The sequence below is a fragment of the Equus asinus genome, chromosome 12, assembly GCF_041296235.1.
Source record: "Equus asinus isolate D_3611 breed Donkey chromosome 12, EquAss-T2T_v2, whole genome shotgun sequence".
NCBI lineage: Eukaryota > Metazoa > Chordata > Mammalia > Perissodactyla > Equidae > Equus > Equus asinus.
The window spans coordinates 38,110,196-38,128,214 of NC_091801.1; the positions used below are offsets into that span (position 1 = coordinate 38,110,196).

The window sequence follows — 18,019 nt, forward strand, 5'->3', positions numbered from 1 at the left end:
CGCCCCATCAGAGCGGGGGCGGGGGGGAGGGGGGGGGGTCACAGGAGAGCGCATGCGCAGAGTCCATTCTCCGTTCTCGCTCCAATGACCCGGCTTAGATCCGGTACTGCCTTGAAGGCGGGGCCGGGTCTCAGCCGCGGCCAATGGCGCCCCGGGTGAGGGTTGAGGGTTGGAAGGTTTCTGCTAGCCGGTTCAGGTTTCCTCTAGCGCGTGGCTTGGGACTAGCTACCTGGTCGTCATGGAGGCAGTCTTGGTGGAGGAGCTTGATGAGGAGCAGCAGCTGGTGAGAAGGCATCGCAAGGAGAAGAAAGAGTTGCAAGGTGACGGGGGAGTGGGGAACCTAGAAGTCGCCCGGACCCAGGGAATGGCGCTTGCGGGTTGGTTTATGGGGATCTTGAGGAGCTTCTGATCTGGACCCTCCTAGACTTTCCCAAAGTAGCCAGTGGCCTCTTCTCTCCCGCCTCTCCTGCCCTGGTGGTCCCTTAATCCCCCAGACCTTCACAAACTTCCCCTTCTCAGGTCCGCCGCGTCCCCGCCACCCTGCACCGCCGCCCGGGTGCTGGTATCCGAGAACACCTCCAAGCCGTGGTCTTGGACTGTTCTGCCCCCCCCGCCCCCATGTCCCTTTCCTTTCTTGCCCCAGTTACCGACCCTCGGCCGTAATGGTGCGTTTTGAAATACCTCACTTCAATTTCGAGGACTTAGAAGGGATACTTGAAATATTTAAAAATTTCAGTTTTTTTCTTTTTCCTCCTACCACACCAAACTCACGGTTATGTTAATGTTTTTTTTTGTCTCATCTTTGAGCTCTTCTCTGTAATTTTCTGACTGTTATGTAATTACACTTCTTGCTTCCATAATTACCTTTTCTATACCCTTCCCCCCTTATCATCCCCTTATTGTTCCTATTTCTTATCTCTTCTTAATCTCTGGGTTTTTGACATAATGATTTTGGTGGCCTTTCAGCCAAAATTCAGGGTATGAAGAATGCTGTTCCCAAAAATGACAAAAAGAGGAGGAAGCAACTCACTGAAGATATTTCGAAGTTGGAAGCAGAAATGGAACAAAAACATAGAGAGGAACTGGAGCAATTGAAGCTGACTTCTAAAGAGAGTAAAGTATGTGAAGTAATATTTCTTTTTGCCTATAGCATTTGAAAGCAATGTTCACTTCTATTAAAATGTTTACTATATAAAATCATAAACTTGGGGGGAAATGAAGTCAGTCAGTCACGCATTACCTTTCATTAATATTTTTGTGACCACGTTTACATGGTAGTGTATTTTTGTAAGGGCCGCAAAGATAAGTATACTTCTTTAACTGTTTACTTGCTCAAAAGATGAGCAGATCGATAAAGCAGACTACAGGAACCTTCACCAAATGAAAGTTAGACGACCAGACTTCTGGTCCCAGAATTGCCGTTAACTAGGATTGTAACCTGGATAAAGTTCCTTAAACTTTCTGAGCATAAATTTCTCCACATAAAATATGATACAAATACTTCTGTTTAAGCACAAGATATTGTAAGAATCAAATGGGAATACAGATGTGAAATCATTTTTAAGTTCTAAAAGTCCTTCATGAACAAGTTGTAATGAATGAAAAGTGACTGATGTTTCTTTGGTAAATTGGAGCATACTGTCATAATTTTAACTAATATTTATTTTGTCATTATAGCTAATATGTATTGTCTGCCAAGCACTTTAACATGTTACATACTTTATCTCATAATTCCCATTGTAACACTATGAGGTATTATTTATGAAGTAGTGTAGACAGTCCCATTTTTCAAGTGGGAAACAGACTCAGAGAGATTAAGAACTTTGTCCTAAATTCATAACAGGTATCAAGGGCCAAAGTCAGAATTCAGAATCAGAACTGTTTTACTCCACAATGTAAATACCGAATTCTCTTATAGCTTTGTGTAATGTGGTAGTTTATTGCATGGGTTTTGGATATCAAGGATCATAGACTCCATAACTTCACTGCATTTTTGACAGAAAGTTCTTATGTCTGTGCAAAATTTTATCCACCATAATTAAGTTTTCTTTTATTTGGTTTATTTTTGGTCTCCTATTGACAGGGAAAACGGCTTGTCTGTACTGATTTACAATGGTCGGTCGTTATATTAAACATGATCTCATTTTCTTTAACTTTATTAGCCAGTCATTAAAATCCTGGCCTTCCACGCCTTTAACATATTTTATTTCCAAGTAACAAGGCATTATGTTCCAGATGTTTGTGTTGTCACAATCATGGTATTCTTAATTGTCCCCCCATCTTTTCTGTTAGTAAGATAGTTTTGTTTGCTCTCTCAGGCCTTTCAATTTTGATGTTTTTTCCCTAGTTTTCCAAGGACAAAAATGTTTGATTCTTAAGTTTTATATTGTCCAACTTAAAATACAAACTCCCATTCTACTTTCAACTATTAAGTCTTTCATTAACTTAAGCTTGTTTTCTTTTTGAACACTACCTAATTTTTTTTTTCTGCTTTATCTCCCCAAACCGCCCCCACCTCCATACATAGTTGTATGCAGGTCCTTCTAGTTGTGACAGTACCTGAATTTTTATGTTATTACTTTCTCTTTTTTTCCCCAAATGCTTCTCTATATCTTGCTTATTGTCAGTATGACAGTTTGTAAATTTTAGCAGATTCCTCTGAAAAATATAAGAATCCTGGTTTCACTAAAGTTGCTTACCATTCTTTGAAGTCTTAATCTGATTTTGTTATTTTGATCATTTGGGCCATAGCCTTGGAGACTGCTGACTCTGTTATTGGAGGCCTCAATAGGTCTTATATATGTGACTTACCGAAAACTAGCTTATAGTTGCAGTAATAAAATACTAGCTACTAATCCTGATAGTTTAATTCTAGCATCATTTTTCTTAGCAAACACATGATAACCATTTGATGATTAAGATTGATTGTACTCTCTTAACAACAATTGTAAGTTAAATTTTCTACCTGTAGTTATCAGTTTGTAGATTGAAAAGGACAGAAAAACCTCAATTTTTTACTAGGGTCAAGAAGCAGAGCTAATCAGGTTCTGGCCAGTCAATATGGAGAAGGGCCTTTGTTGCCACATTTGAGGTTATGAAGGCAGTAATGAACTCAGCCAGCACAGGACCTTATATATCCTGTAAGTACTGTCAACATTCACAGAAGGGAAGGGTGGAGCGCTCAATGATTTGGTACTTTTAGGAAGTATTTGGATTAATGGAGTGGGCATTCCAAGGAGGAAGGAGAGCAGGCAGGGATGAGCATTATCTTTGAAGAGCTATAAGGAAACTTCCTAGCAATCTGACAAATTCTCCCTTAAAAATAGAAGAAGGAGACAAAACCATGTCATCTAATATTGTATATAGTGCTGTTATTCAAATTTGAATTGTGGGATTAACACAAATTTGTGATTTCTGCTAATAATTTAATAATCTAATACTTTGAAGAATGAAGTATTTTTAATTAACTTGTTAATGCTTTTTGTTTCCTTCAGATAGATTCTGTTGCTGATAACATTTCAAACTTGGTTCTTGAGAATCAGCCACCTCGGATATCAAAAGCACGAAAGAGAAGGGTATGAAAGTCATGTTAACAAGTATTTAAGTTGGTGCTGTGTGCTCAACGCTATCTTAGGTGTTGTATAGGAAGGAAATAGAAAAAAAAAATGATGGAATTCCTTGTCAAAGGACGTCAACTTACATTTGTTAAACGTTTGCTATATGCCAGATACTATGCTAGGTTTATAGATTATATGAAACCTCATTTAGTTCTGACAATAATCCTGTGAAGTAGGATTTCTTATCCTCATTTCATAGAGAAGAAAATAGGCCTAAGCCAATATAAAATAACATGTCCAGTTTGCGGTTCTTATAGGAGGGTGGGGCTAGGATATATATTTTACAAATATATATTACAAGATGTATTTTACAAATACATTATCCCAGACTTAATAGTTTAGAATCTTCAGAGTGTGGGCCAAGGTGATTCTGATGCACAACTTTGGTTAAAAACTATGTATTAAGTGGTGAAACAAGGATTTGAACGTAAAACTTAAGCAGGTGTACAAAAATTCTCAGAATTATGTGGGTCCCATGTAATGGTTAGTTGCAATGAAAATTTAGAGAAGGAAAAGTTCATTATGCTAAATGTTAAATAATGAGTTTGAATTTTTAGGAAATAATAGTTATTTAGATAGAATATTTGAAGTAGGAGAAGCAGCATGCACAAAAACAAATGTGGAAGTGAAATTTCGCATCATCAGAGAGCTATAAGGAAACTGAATAATTGGAAGTAGTGAGTTCATGATATCAAAATTATGGACACAAGATTAGGTGGGTAAGGCTTTTTCACTTTGAAAAAGAAAAAGATTTAAATCTAATCTTTTCAGTCCCAAATGTTATTTTACTAACACTTGATGTTTTCTAGGATTTAAATGTTTATTTTTAAGCTAGTTTTGTCTCTTATAATTTAGTAGTACATAATTTAATAGAGCATGGAGTTTGGTGTCAGACAGATGGGGGTTTTAATCCCACTTAACTGTTGAGGCTTTGGGTAAGATCCTAACATTTTTAAGCCTCAGTTTCATATGTATAAAATTGGGGGAAATAATGCCTACTTCATAGATTTGTTGTGAATATTAAATAATATACTATTTCCAAAGCCCTAACACAAGGCCTGGGGAGCTCCTGGGTCAACAAATGATAGTATTGTTTACTGTGTTAAGTACTGCATGGTATGCATCTTAAAAAATTTAACCTAAGACCATTTTTTTGTTTATTTGAAAATTGATTGTTGCAAATTGTCAAACATTTCTCATATTTATGTAAAATTTTACTTGAGTAAATATTTTAATTGTGAATTTCATAGAATTGTGAAGTTTAGATTTCATGGTATCTTGGAGGTTCAACTCCGTACTTAAAATATGTATTCTTTTTGTGATAGTCTTATAATTATCATCTAGCTCCCATAGATCAAAAGTGAAGGGCAGAATTTTTGCTTGGCCGTAGCATCACAAAATATTTGTTGGAATTGCCTCTTCTTAGAATTGATACATCTTAGAGTAGCCTGTTTAATTCTGGAAAACGTAGGAACACAACTCCTTCCTGTCTTTATCAAAACTTATTCATCCTCACCTGGCTGGACCATTAGGCCACAAAACAAAACAAAATAAACTTTTTGTTACCTTCCTCAAACATTTTCTTACTTTTCTCCTAAAATACTACATAGCTGAAATGCATACGTTTTTTAGCTCTACCCTAAAAAAATTTACTATCTTTTATAGTCAGCTGCTTTAACACTTGGCAGAGAAAACGCTCTAGAAGTAATGCCCAGAGTTTCTTATTGCTTTGTTATATTAATAGGATTCTGGAACAGAAAACACTAAAAGTTTATATTTAAGAAAATGGAACCTGAAAACAGGGTTGATAATAGACTTATTCAAACCTGTTTTTTTTTTTTAAATTTTTTGCCAAGGGCACCAAGGAATGAAAAGCCAGTTAACTAATGGTGTTTATCTTTGGGAGAGAGACAATTCTCTGGTAGAAAAACATGACAAAACTTTATGAAGATTTATTATTGGAATGTTGTGGGACAAATCTCTTATTTTAATCTAGAAAAACCTCGGGAGAATTTTATGTAATTCAGAGAACTTCAGTGGAAGCTCTTTGGTATGGCAGAAAGAGCCCAAAGTAGAACTTAGAAGAACTGGGTTCCAAAAATAAGAAATTTGAGAGCCAGAATGAGATCTTGTTCAGTTTCTTTATTTTACAAATGAGAAAGCTGAGGCCTGGGCTGTTGCAGTGGCGTACTGAGAGAGTTTGCTACAAATCAGGACTAGTACCCAGCTCTTAAGATTTCTCTTCAGAGTTGTTTTGCTATGTTACTCTGTCAACATGACTTTAGTTTTACTGAGAATGTGAGTTATGTGCTAGTTCCATCTTACGTTTTCATTAGACTTTTTTGATGCCATTCTATCTCCAGCACTAGCATTGTAGAAAGCAACGTGCCTTGTGCTAATGGGAAACTATACATGGCTGGAACAAGATTCCAGTGAATTTCCCACCTAGTGCCCTAGAGAGGAAACACAGTTGCTTTGTAATATTGAAGCAGAGCATGAGGAAAAAAAATGAAATGATTGGGTTAGTATTTTTGTGGCTTAAACGGTTCTGTAGATAGTATAAAGTTCCACTCTTCCAGTAACTAGTACATGACATCATTAACTCCAGCTCCCATCTGCTCCAACTTTTATTCTGATTCAGGTGCCTGGATAGAAGGAGCTCTCTGTTGTCCTTGGTCCCCGCTCTGCTTCTAACCAGCTGTATGGCCTTTGGAAATCTTTCTGCGTGCTGTTTCCTCAGAAGAGGAAAGTGAGGGGTTTTGGATTAGGTGATATCCAAGGTGCTTATCCTTCTTCTCCCCTCTGAAAACGTTTTGCAGTCTTTTATAAAGTAATAGTGCCATCTTGTGTTTTAAGATTTTATGGCGCCTGTGATCCACAGTTATAGGTATGCAGTGAAAAAAATTTGTTCGGGTTACTTCTGGCATGGTTGGAGTTGGGAGGAAAAAACTTAAATAGGTTTATATTTTATTAGGGAGATAATACTGTTTTTGATTCAGGTAATTTAGAAATCTCTTTAGGTTCATCTAGCATGGCACATAACAGGCATGTAGCACAAGTATGTGGCATTAAGTTAAATTGAAATTTGCTTTTCTGTTCGCTTCTTCTCCCCCAACGAGGGCTTAGAGCTAGAATCATGAAAATCTTTACCTCTTTCTACTCTTTTTTCTTGGTTTACCAAACCCTTCCCTGTAATTTGCTACCAACACCAAGATTTGTACAATTTAGTTTATTTTTATTCTTTTAAATTGAAAAGCACTTGCCCCCAGTATGCAAGTAAAGCATACTTATGGTAGCGAATTAGAAAGATGCAGATAAGCGCGCGCGCACCCACACCCACACACACACACACACAAAAATAAAACTGGGCCAGCCCTGATGGCCTAGTGGTTAAAGTTTGACATTCTCCACTTGGGCGGCCTGGGTTTTGTTCCCAAGCTTGGAACCATTACACCACTCCTCTGTCAGTAACCGTGCTGTTGCAGTGGCTCACATAGAAGAACTAGAAGGGCTTACAACTAGAATATACAACCATGTATTGGGACTTTGGGGAGAAAAAAAAAAATACAGAGGAAGATTGGCAACAGATGTTAACTCAGGGTGAATCTTTCCTAGCAAAAAAAAAAATCTGTTAAAAGAACAAAGGAAAAAAAGCTTATTTTGTAATCCTACCATCCAGAGAAAAGCAGTATAAATATTTTGTGTTTATCCTTCTGATTTTTTTTAACTATGTATGCATGGCCATAATATATATTAACTATATACCTATCTTTTTTCCCCAGCCTCATCTCTTGACCCTGGTATCGTGCTTTCTGGCTTTTGATCCTTGCTAGTCTAGCTGTCAGGAATTTTTTCTCTTCTTCCTCAACCTTCCCACTCTACTTCTTATCCATCCTTCATGTCACAAACCTCTCATTGCCCTACCCCGACCCCATCCTTGCACATACTGCCATGGGAAGATCCCTTATGACATTTAAATAAGGAAAGCAAGTTGCCGAATGTAGTGTATGATGCCATTTTTGTTAAAATATTTTTTCTATATATTTTCTATGAGTACATCTATATTTATTAAAATGCATAGAAAAAAACTCTAGAAGGATGCACACCAGACCTCTAGGGCAGGCACTGCGATTGGCAGTGGTCCTTAGGGGGAACTTTAGTCTACCTGTAATATTTTAATTTTTTATAAAGAAGAATTTTTTTATCTGTTACTTCAGTTAAGTGTGAGTGTGTGTGTGTGTGTCTGTCTACACACACTTTTTTTTTGAGCTAGATAAATAGAGCTCCTGTATCCTTCTAAAGGCTTTAGTATATTAATGCCTCACTGGTGAAGTGATATGTTAAGAAGCTTGGATTAGCTTGGACTTAGATGTGATCATGATGTTGCTTTAAGGCCTAGGACAATTCAGTCTTAAGACAGTACTTTGAAATCAGTAAGTAAAGTTTTTAGAAACTTGGCATATTGTTTTAAATAGAGTTGAAAGAAAAATTTCAGGGCTTTCTTTTGTCCTAGTATGGTGGTAGGTGCTGGGTACCCACAGATGAGAAAGACAGTTTGCCTTTGAGGGGTTCATAGTATAGAAAATTCTGCAAAGTGATGAGATCATCAATATGATAGTACTTGTGGGAGAAGAGAGAAAAATGGCAAAAAGTTTTGAGAATCTGATATTTCTATCCCCTTAATAAATGTAAATTAGTCCTAATTCTTATGAATTAACTTTCCATCATTCTCCTCTTCTTAGGACAAAAAAGCTGCATTGGAGAAGGAACGGGAAGAAAGGATAGCTGAAGCTGAAATTGAAAACTTAACTGGAGCTCGACATGTAGAGAGTGAAAAACTTGCTCAAATATTGGCAGCCAGACAGTTGGAGATTAAACAGATTCCATCGGATGGTCACTGTATGTATAGAGCCATTGAAGATCAGCTGAAAGGACAGGAATGCCCTCTAACTGTGGCTGCCTTACGAAGTCAGACTGCTGGATATATGCAAAGCCATGTGGAAGACTTCCTGCCATTTTTAACAAACCCTAATACAGGAGATATGTATACTCCAGGTAGTTTGTTTTTCTTTACTATGTCTTGTTGCTACTGCTGTCATTGTGGTGGTTGTTAAATCAGGTGTTTCCTGGGACTGAGAATAAGAAAAACTCATATAGTCCTTATGGGGAAGAAAGAAAATCTAAAAATTTAGGCAAAATTATTTTCTATAATTTTAATCAATACTAATACACTTTGCTTTATTCAGATCTTTTAAGTATTTAACCGTTTTGTAGTTAAAATATATTAGTTGTTTTAAATACGATAAAAATAGGAATAGGATTCATTATTATTATTGAAAAAAAATGTGTTCATAATTTCATATTTCACAAAGTTAAGCATAGAGGGAGGTAAACTTTGACGAGTCTCTGGAACTCTAGGGCCTGAAGAGCGTAAACAGAGAATGGTTAGGAAAACTAATTCCTCCTTTTATCCTGCACTTTGGGAGATTTAATTTTATTCTCAGTAAACCATAATATTCAGACAAAATTTGACCTTGCAAAACCAAAAGCAAATGAGTTGATAACCTTCATTATTCTTCTCTATAATAACTTCTATAATTAGGATATTTATAGGGAGGTAAAAAAATGCACAATTAAGGGCAGGCCCAGTGGCATAGTGGTTACATTTGCATGCTCCACTTCAGCGGCCCGGGGTTCCTGGGTTCGGATCCTGGGTGCAGACCTGTACACTACTCAAGCCATGCTGTGGTCACGTCCTACATACAAAATAGAGGAAGATTGTCACAGATGTTAGCTCAGTGACAGTCCTCCTCAAACAAAATGAGGAGGATTGGCAACAGACGTTAGCTCAAGGCCAGTCTTCTTCACCAAAAAAATAAATAAAATAAAAAATGCACAACTAGCAAATGAAGGAGAGAGCAGGTGAAAATCTGAAAGAGTTTCTGGAGAGTAAGGTATAAATACAGGCAAGTTAGTCCTTGAGAGTAGATGGCAGGTGTGGCAGTATCCACTGGGAGCGAGTCATATGGCAGGATGGATTGGAGAGGGGAAGCTTAAGGTTGATTTTCATTTAATGGAGTCCCCAACTCTGCTAGTTGTATGGCAGTGGAGAGGAGGTGGCAACTCAGCATGCTGAATCAGAAAAAGACAAAAGCCTTAATTATCTTTATTCATTCAGCCAATATTTACTGATGGCCACTATGTACCAGGAGCTATTCTAGGCACTGTTCTGAGCACTGAGCATGTAGCAGTGAATGAGACAAACACATGGGACTTGAGATACCCATAATTCTTCCCCCTTCCTCTTAAACAGTTTAGGAAGGGCGTTAGTTTCCCATTTTAACTTTCTGTATAAAAGTGTGTATGCTCAAGATAGGCCAGTAAACTCTGCGATTAGGTGTTTTACCTCCTCTCAGGACTGATCCACGAAGCCCTTTCTTTGGTAGAACTGATACTGATGCAAATAAGGTAAATGCTTCCAAAATAAGAAGTGGAGGCACTATTTGATGCTATGGCTGGGAAAGGAGTTTCAACTCATTTGTGCTTTTACCCTGATTCTCTTCTCACATTTCTTACGGGGTTTAACAGTGCATCTGATTTTATAGAAGCTACATGTTTTAGTCTTTCAGTATATTCTTTCAGGTACAGGTTTAGGCTTTAAAATACATGTCAAGATAGTGAATATGGTGGCGGTTTGCAGGGACATTGCTTGGGTAAAGAGAGGGAAGTAGGTCTGTTACATAGTTAAGGTCTCTGGGCTGCAGGCTGAGGGAGAGAAGCAGAAATAAGTTGCTTTGCTCTTGGAAAGGTGGTGGAAAGTTGGAGTGAGTTAAGTGTGGATCTGGAAAGTGGATTAAATTCTGCAGAGTACAGGTAGAGAAGGAGGAAGTTCATGACTTGGGAAGTTTCATCAGGAATTGTGGGAACTGTAAAAGGGATCTTGTAATGTGACTTATGAAAATCATTAAGTGCTGTATTCTGATTTATTCTCTACAGAAGAGTTTGGAAAGTACTGTGATGATATTGTAAACACAACTGCATGGGGAGGTCAACTTGAGGTGAGTTAGTCATTATTCATAGTGATTGTTAAATTATTTCTAAATCCTGTCTGTAGTTTTAGACGTATTTTTCAGATGACCCTAATTTCTTTTTGAAAATTCCTTTTCTTTATATATTTGCTATTTCTCTACTGACGAAGCATCGAAATAGGGAGTTAACATTCTTAGGTCTTTGATTTAAGTATGTACCTTTGGGAAGTGAAGGACTATTTCATTTTAAATAGTCCAGTGTTTGATCTTTGGGTTGGGGAGGCTAGTGTTGCATCTGTGTGTTTCTATTTGTGATGCTTCTACTGGCAATATATTTGATTTTCTAGATTTATGAAAGATTTTACTCAAGTACAGTAAAATTTACCCTAGTGGCTCAGCTGATGAAAATCACGATTGGAAAAGTAACATATCTGTTACATCAGAAATAGAAAACAGTATTTTTATATGAAATTACAAGTCAGATCCTACCACAACACATAATTAAAGTTCTGTCTTGGAATTCCTAGTTGATACTGACTGATTTGAAAGCTGTATTTGATGTATTAAAATTCACATGCAAGAAAGTGGTGTGTTGAGTCACTTCTAGGGATTTAACCAGGAGTTTTTTTAGCTCTGATTATTTATCTTACTGTTGTTTGTTTCATTAAAACAAAATAAACAAAACACCTGAGTGGTCTAAGTGGTGATGAGGCAGCCTGGAGTATTAGAAAGGCGGAGGATACGAGGAAAGTCCTGGATTTGGGTCCTGGCTTTTCCTTCTACTTCTCAGTTTTGTGACCTTGGGGGAGTCAGCCAATCTCTTGAGCTCGAGTTCCTAACTATTGAATGGAGATAATAAAACCCCTGTGTGTGCTTGGTGGTTATTTGTGGACATTAAATAAGGCAAGGAGAATAGGCATAGAAGTTTGTAAGCTAAAGTGCCGCATGGATGAATCAAGCAGTATTATTATTGTGTAATGATGATTAGTCAGCTTGAAGCGTTTATGGCTCTGAGTATTTCACTTCAAGAACTATGTTGTTTGAAGATACGTCATGAATGCTTCTTCAAAATCTTTTGCTTAGCAGTTATGTTTGTATGTACCTCTTCTGAGCCACCAGAGGGAACTGTGTCCATTCGTTTTGTATGCCTCTCCTGGGTCTCTGAAACTCAGAAAGTTTTCATGGTATCTTTGTGACTACATTGAGACTAATTAAAGATGCTTGAACTTTCTTATAAGGATCACAAATTAATATGAGCACCAGACCTAAGCAACTGTTTTTAAATTGAGAAAAACCTTTTAAAACATCCTTAGAAGGACATTTACTTATAAATTGTTCATCTGTGAGTTCATTTGAAATGAGTTGCTGTTTTCACAATGGAGTAAATTTAAATTGCTAAAGAGAAATTCTTTATATGATTTCTGAAGACTTAGAAGGGATGTTAAGATTTCCAGAGCTTGCTTCACACCCTCCATTTTGAGCTAGGTTTTAAAATATATTATTTTTTGTATAAGAAAAAAGTGCCTCAGAAGAACATTTTACAAGGTGAAAGTATGGGATTAAATTTACCACTGTACAGCATAGAACCTTTTCCATATTCCTGAAGTAATTTCTTACCTTCATTTAAAACTTCCTAAAAGGACTATCTTTTAGACAGAATGTTTTTATAATAGGCCAAATACGTAGATCAGGAGATCAGGGCACTATGATTGAACACTGTTAAATGATTAATTTGTTTATGAACTTGGGCTCTAGAGTCAGACTTCCTCAGTTCAATTGCAGGTCATTTCATTTCCTTATGCTTGACTTTGGGCAGCCTTCTTAACCCTTTTCTGCCTCAGATTCTAGGACTTTAAACTGTGTAACAGTAGTACCTATCCCATAGGTTGTTGTGAAGATTGAATTAATACACGTAAAGTGCTTACAGTGCTTGGTCACAGTAAGTCTAAAAAATGTTACTCTCAATATTCATTAACTCTTATCCATCCTACTTTAAGCTCTAATTTTATATCACATGGTATGAAATTAAGCTTGTGTATTAATCAGATGGAAATTCCGTGAAAGAATAGTACCTAACTCATTCTACTCATGCCTTGAAAATTATAGAGCAGTGGTTCTCAACACTAGTACATTAGAATCATCTGAAACACTTTAAAAAAAGTAAACCTATTCTTCCTTGCTCCCTCTCTCCTTCCCCTGCCCCTCCCAAGTTGTAATTGGTTTGGTCTGATGCCTGAGCAGTGGTATTTTTCAAAGGTCTTTGTTATGGAAATTTTCAAGCTTATTCAAAAGTAGAGAGACTAGTGTAATGAACCCAATCTACCAATCCCCTCGCTTCATTAACTGTGGCATTAAAACTTCTGCATTCGTTTAATAAATATTATATATATTTGTTTTTACAACAAATATGTATTAAGTGCCCACTATGTGCCAGGCTCTTGGTGTACCGTGAGGAACAGAATAGATCCCTGCTCTGACTGGTTGCCCTATTTATGCATACCTCAGTAGTTTGATTTGACTAAGATTTACCTTTTTATTTTCTTTTCTAATGCATTTTCTTTCCTATAGCTGAGAGCGCTGTCTCACATTTTGCAAACACCAATAGAGATAATTCAGGCAGATTCACCTCCTATTGTAGTTGGCGAAGAATATCCAAAAAACCCATTAATACTTGTGTAAGTACCTGGAATTTCTACTGTTATATTTTTCATAATTAAGACAAAAAGGATTATTAAAAGATTTTAGGTTGTGTATGTTGATAAAAAAATCTATCTTCAGCTGCATTAATTATGCTTATTTTATGTTAAAGACAATTATAGAATTGGAAAGCATTGTCAAAATATGTGATTTAGATAATTGTTTAAATCTCTAGGGATTTATTCTTGTGTATGAATTAAGAAAAAAGTCATTTCTAAGAGTTACAAAGTTTTAAGATTAGTTTTCATATTGTCCTGGTTTGACCTTAATAATACTAAAAGTGTCAACAAGTATAAAAGCTAAAATATATTCATGTTGCCTGATTGTTTATTCCTTAGAGATTTTCTCTTCATATTGTGAAAGTATTTTACATGTTAGAGAATGTTCCTCTGAAACACAGCATGGGCAGTTTGTTATTGGCTTTAGTGTTTAACTAAACCTACTAAAGTGGTCATTAATGGCTTGGATTTAGGTAAAAATTTAAGCTTATCAAGCACCTAGCATCTCAGTCTTTCCTTTTTCCCTCCAATGGTTGTGTTTTACCTGACCTAAACTCAGCGGAGTTATTGAACCAGATCTTACTGACTGCTGATGCTTTTCAAATGGTGTTGAACTTTTAAGTAATATGCCAGTGAAGTCTAGTGAGTGATATCCCTGTGGAGTGATTCATTCAGAGTGCATGGTTTTATATACATAATAAACATTTATATACAGTGAATTACTTTCATCTAAACTACTCATTTCTCCTTTTTTCATTCCAGATATATGAGACATGCATATGGCTTAGGAGAACACTACAATTCTGTTACACAGTTGGTGAACACAGCTACTGAAAATTGCAGCTAGTTTACAAAATGTTGCACAATTATGTTTTAGTGCAGTGTGCTGATCTGAGTATTCATACCAAGTGCTGAATTGTTTTAAACATTACTGAAAAACACAACTACCTTAAATTAGTGTTATGGCAAAGCTACTTACAGGTTTTTGAAAAATGTGTCAGAGAGAAACTTTAACCAGCGTCCCCTTAGTAGTAGTTTAAAAACTCGTAAGCCCATTGTGGAGAACAACATCGTTTATAGAACAAGATGGTACCCTGTTTGCTGATATTCTTATTAGTATAGGATCCTGTACATTCTGTTTTCCATTGAAGTAAATTTTAAATGGTTTTTTCCTCCCATTACTAAAAGCTTTCAGTAACCATTTCAGTGTACTTTTTCTTGAAGAAATGAAATGACTCAGTCTCTTCGTCATTACAGTAATGTGGTGATGGTGATAGCAGATTTAATTAATGCTTATAAATGAACTTGATTACAGTAACCTTGGTATTGATGGGATTAATCCCATGAAGCTTATTATATAACCCTATCAAAGTACAGCTGAGAAGCTTGCTTTAATAATTAAGAATTTTTAAATACTTATTCAGATGGGAATCTGTTGCTAAGTTTTAAGAAATGAGACAAATTCAAAGGTAAATTGGTGTTCCCTGTCAGATTTAAACCTCTAAAGAATTAAAGATTAACCTTTTAGTTGTGTATAACTTAAAACGACCCAACATTACTGTCTTTCTAATTCGTTTGTTATTTCTTGCTGTTTCTTAAAATTCACAGTGGAATTAAGACCATCATTTCTGGGTTATCTTCATAACTACAAGTTTTTCTGTTCTTTGTTGTGTTTTCTCTATCACCCCTCAGCTGCTTTGCTTTCCTTGCAGCCTTTTCCACTAAGAAACAGTTTGTGGCGTCTCTTATTCTTTAACTTGTACAAATTGAAGGCGTAGTGATGTAAAAGGGCCCAAGGCCAAATTTACTTCCATTTCTTCCTCTTTTCCAATTTGTCTTACAAGATCTTTCTTTTTGCTTCATTCTCTAGGGTTAGGAGAAAGCCTTTGTTACTTGTTATTTTCTCAGCCTTATTAATGTCACGTTTCCTTTAACTCAGATATTTGGGAATTTTTATGTTGCATGTATTGATAAAGTTGAAAACCACTGTTTGGGAGCCAAGACTGTATAGTAAAATCAGTACAGAATACTTTTGGTGTGAATGATTTATCTAGCTCAAATTTTAGGTTACTCCTAACAATATTCTAGGAATGACAATTAGGAGTAACAGTATTCTAAGAAGATAGTATCCATGTATACAAATGTGTCTGATAATTTGTTCTGTAAGGAAGTATTATGAAAATGAGACCTTTTTGGTTTGATCCGTTCCCAAATTAGAAATAACTAGTAAGATTTAGCATCAAATTTATAATATTTTAGTTTTTGCTCCATGAATGCAGCTAAATTTTGTAAGTAAATGTTGGGTTTATAATATTAAAAATGGAGTGTCAGTTTTACATGCCCAGCAAGTGACAGTGTGGGAAAGTGGTAGGGACTGTAGTCAACTAGAGCAAGTAAGTACTGCATGAAGGTATTCCAGTTCAAAAGATTGAAAACCATTCTGCCTGCCAAACAAAATATATTCTGAAGGTTCCCTGTTTTGTAATCCTTGATCTGAATATTTTCAGGGTCTGAAATTTATAAAAGAATGAAGTTATAAAATACTAAACAGCTTGGCTTTATTTTGAAGTAATATTACTTTAAAATTAAAGGATAAGCATTTAGAAGTAATAAAACAGTATCATGAAAACTAGTTATTATAAATTCAATCCATATTTAAAATATTCTAAAATAACTTATTGGTATTTTTTTCTACCAGACGAGTGGAATTTTCTTGATTATAGTTTTATTTTTTATTTTTAAATGGCCAATATGGTTATGAGTAAAATTTGTATGGTCAATTTCTGTTCTTTCATAAAACTTGAGATTAAAATAATTTTAACTGTAACCTAATATTGAAGTCTTTAAAAAAAGGCAGATGTTAATTTAAAATCAGCATATGCTAATTTAGTTTGCTGTATGATGATAGTCTAATGGAAGTTTCAAAAGCTTTCTTTTGTCCTAACTCAGAAAAGAATATGCCAGAGTTCTGGAATATGTCTTTAGCCAAGAATTTTATCCACTTAAGTATGTTTACAATTTGTGTAAAGTGAAAAAACAGTGTGTAATTATAGTGAGCAATGTAATTTTGCTCCTATTATATGTTATTTTCCAAAATGAATAAAAGACGAATGAATTAAATCAACATTTGTTTGTTCAAATTGTTATTCTCTAACAATTTTAGAATATAGGCATAGAGAAAACTCATTTTGTTTAGAATTTTATCTAGCCATTATTTTTTCCTCACGTACAATTGAGAATAATACAATCACAGATTCTTGCATTTGGGAGATGTGGAATAAATACATGAGCATAGCGTAACGCCCCAAACAGAATAGAGGCAGACAATAACGTAATAGCTCTTTAAGCGATGGCTCTTAGAAAACAAGTTGAAGCTTAGAACCTTTTAGAATAATGAAGGTTTATTTGGGGCAAATGAATTAGAGAAATGTTCTAACACTTGTGGGTGTTAAAGAAGAAATGAAAAATGAATAAGCATTTGTGTGCAAGTATGGGAAGAAGTAAGAAGGAAATTTGTGTAAATTGAATCCTGGCACACGCATGTTAATATATTGTCTTCTTGGTACAGATTGTCACGAACTAGCTGAAGTTCTTAGTTTTTCTGAGAATGTAATTGGTAATTTCATACTGTTTTTACTTTTACTGAAGAAATGAGAGTGGTTTTATTTTTCTCCCTGTCCCGCATGTTTTCACATACATTGATTCCTTAAGTCTTGTTTAAAATAATCTTTTGGGGCCAGCCTGGTGGTGCGCTGGTTAAGTTCACACACTCCGCTTTGGTAGCCCAAGGTTTGTGGATTTGGATCCTGGACACAGACCTACACACCACTCATCAAGCTGGGCTGTGGTGGCATCCCACATACAAAATAGAGGAAGGTTGGCACAGATGTTAGCTCAGTGACAATCTTCCTCAAGCAAAAAGAGGAAGATTGGCAAGAGATGTTAGCTCAGGGCCAATCCTCACCAAAAACAAAAAAGGCACATATTTTCAACTGTCTGTGCTAATTAGGGACCTGTGGCATATAAATATAAGGCAACTGTGTCACCAAAAAAAAAAAGGTATTAAAATAATCTCTATCTTGTGGAGAAAAAACAGAACTCATGGGGTCTCTTCTTTTTTTAAAGTAAGTTTTAGGAAGCTTCAGTTCTGGTTCTTTACCCCACCATTGTTTCCTCTGAAGGCTTTTGAAGCGTCATTCCGAGTTGAATGCCTCACCCAGCCTGCTTCACCTTGGTTACTATATGCTGGCCTTAGACTAAATAGCACTGACCTAGGCAAGCTTCCCAGATTCCTCCCACTTGGGCTGGGTTAGACACCATAGTTGATGCATGTTTCTTTCTAGTAACTACACACTTGTAAGCAGTTATTTGTATTTAGTTGTTTGTCATTGTTGTTATTATTTTTCCCAAGTCTAAGTGCTTGGAAGAAACAAAAAACTTGTTGAAACAAAACTTGGAAGAAACAAAAATTTGTTGACAATTATAATATCTAGCATATTGCCTGGCCTGTATATTAAATGCTTAATAAATGTTTGTTGACAGTGTTAAGATCTCAAATTGAGAGGATAGAACATGACTGAGGAGTTGTCCTTAGGCTAATGGACCATTAGGATTAAAGAGAGATCTTGACTTAGAATTGTGTTTGCTCACAAAAAGGTTGCTAATATACCTTGCCCTT

The 18,019-nt window shown here is 36.0% G+C and overlaps 2 protein-coding genes across 2 annotated transcripts in view; both read left to right on the forward strand.

Moving 5' to 3' along the window:
- The first annotated feature begins 31 nt into the window (after positions 1-31).
- Positions 32-16,461, forward strand: OTUD6B (OTU deubiquitinase 6B). The gene is made up of 7 exons (XM_014853411.3): positions 32-320; positions 967-1,118; positions 3,495-3,575; positions 8,360-8,672; positions 10,614-10,675; positions 13,214-13,320; positions 14,104-16,461. The coding sequence occupies exons 1-7, from the start codon at positions 239-241 to the stop codon at positions 14,186-14,188; spliced, it is 882 nt and encodes a 293-aa protein (XP_014708897.2). The 5' UTR covers positions 32-238; the 3' UTR covers positions 14,189-16,461.
- Positions 13,218-18,019, forward strand: part of LRRC69 (leucine rich repeat containing 69) — a 139,454-nt gene continuing 134,652 nt past the window's right edge. Inside the window, exon 1 of the mRNA XM_044744093.2 lies at positions 13,218-13,320. The gene's annotated coding sequence lies outside the window, so the exon portion shown is untranslated. The remainder of the gene's footprint in view (positions 13,321-18,019) is intronic.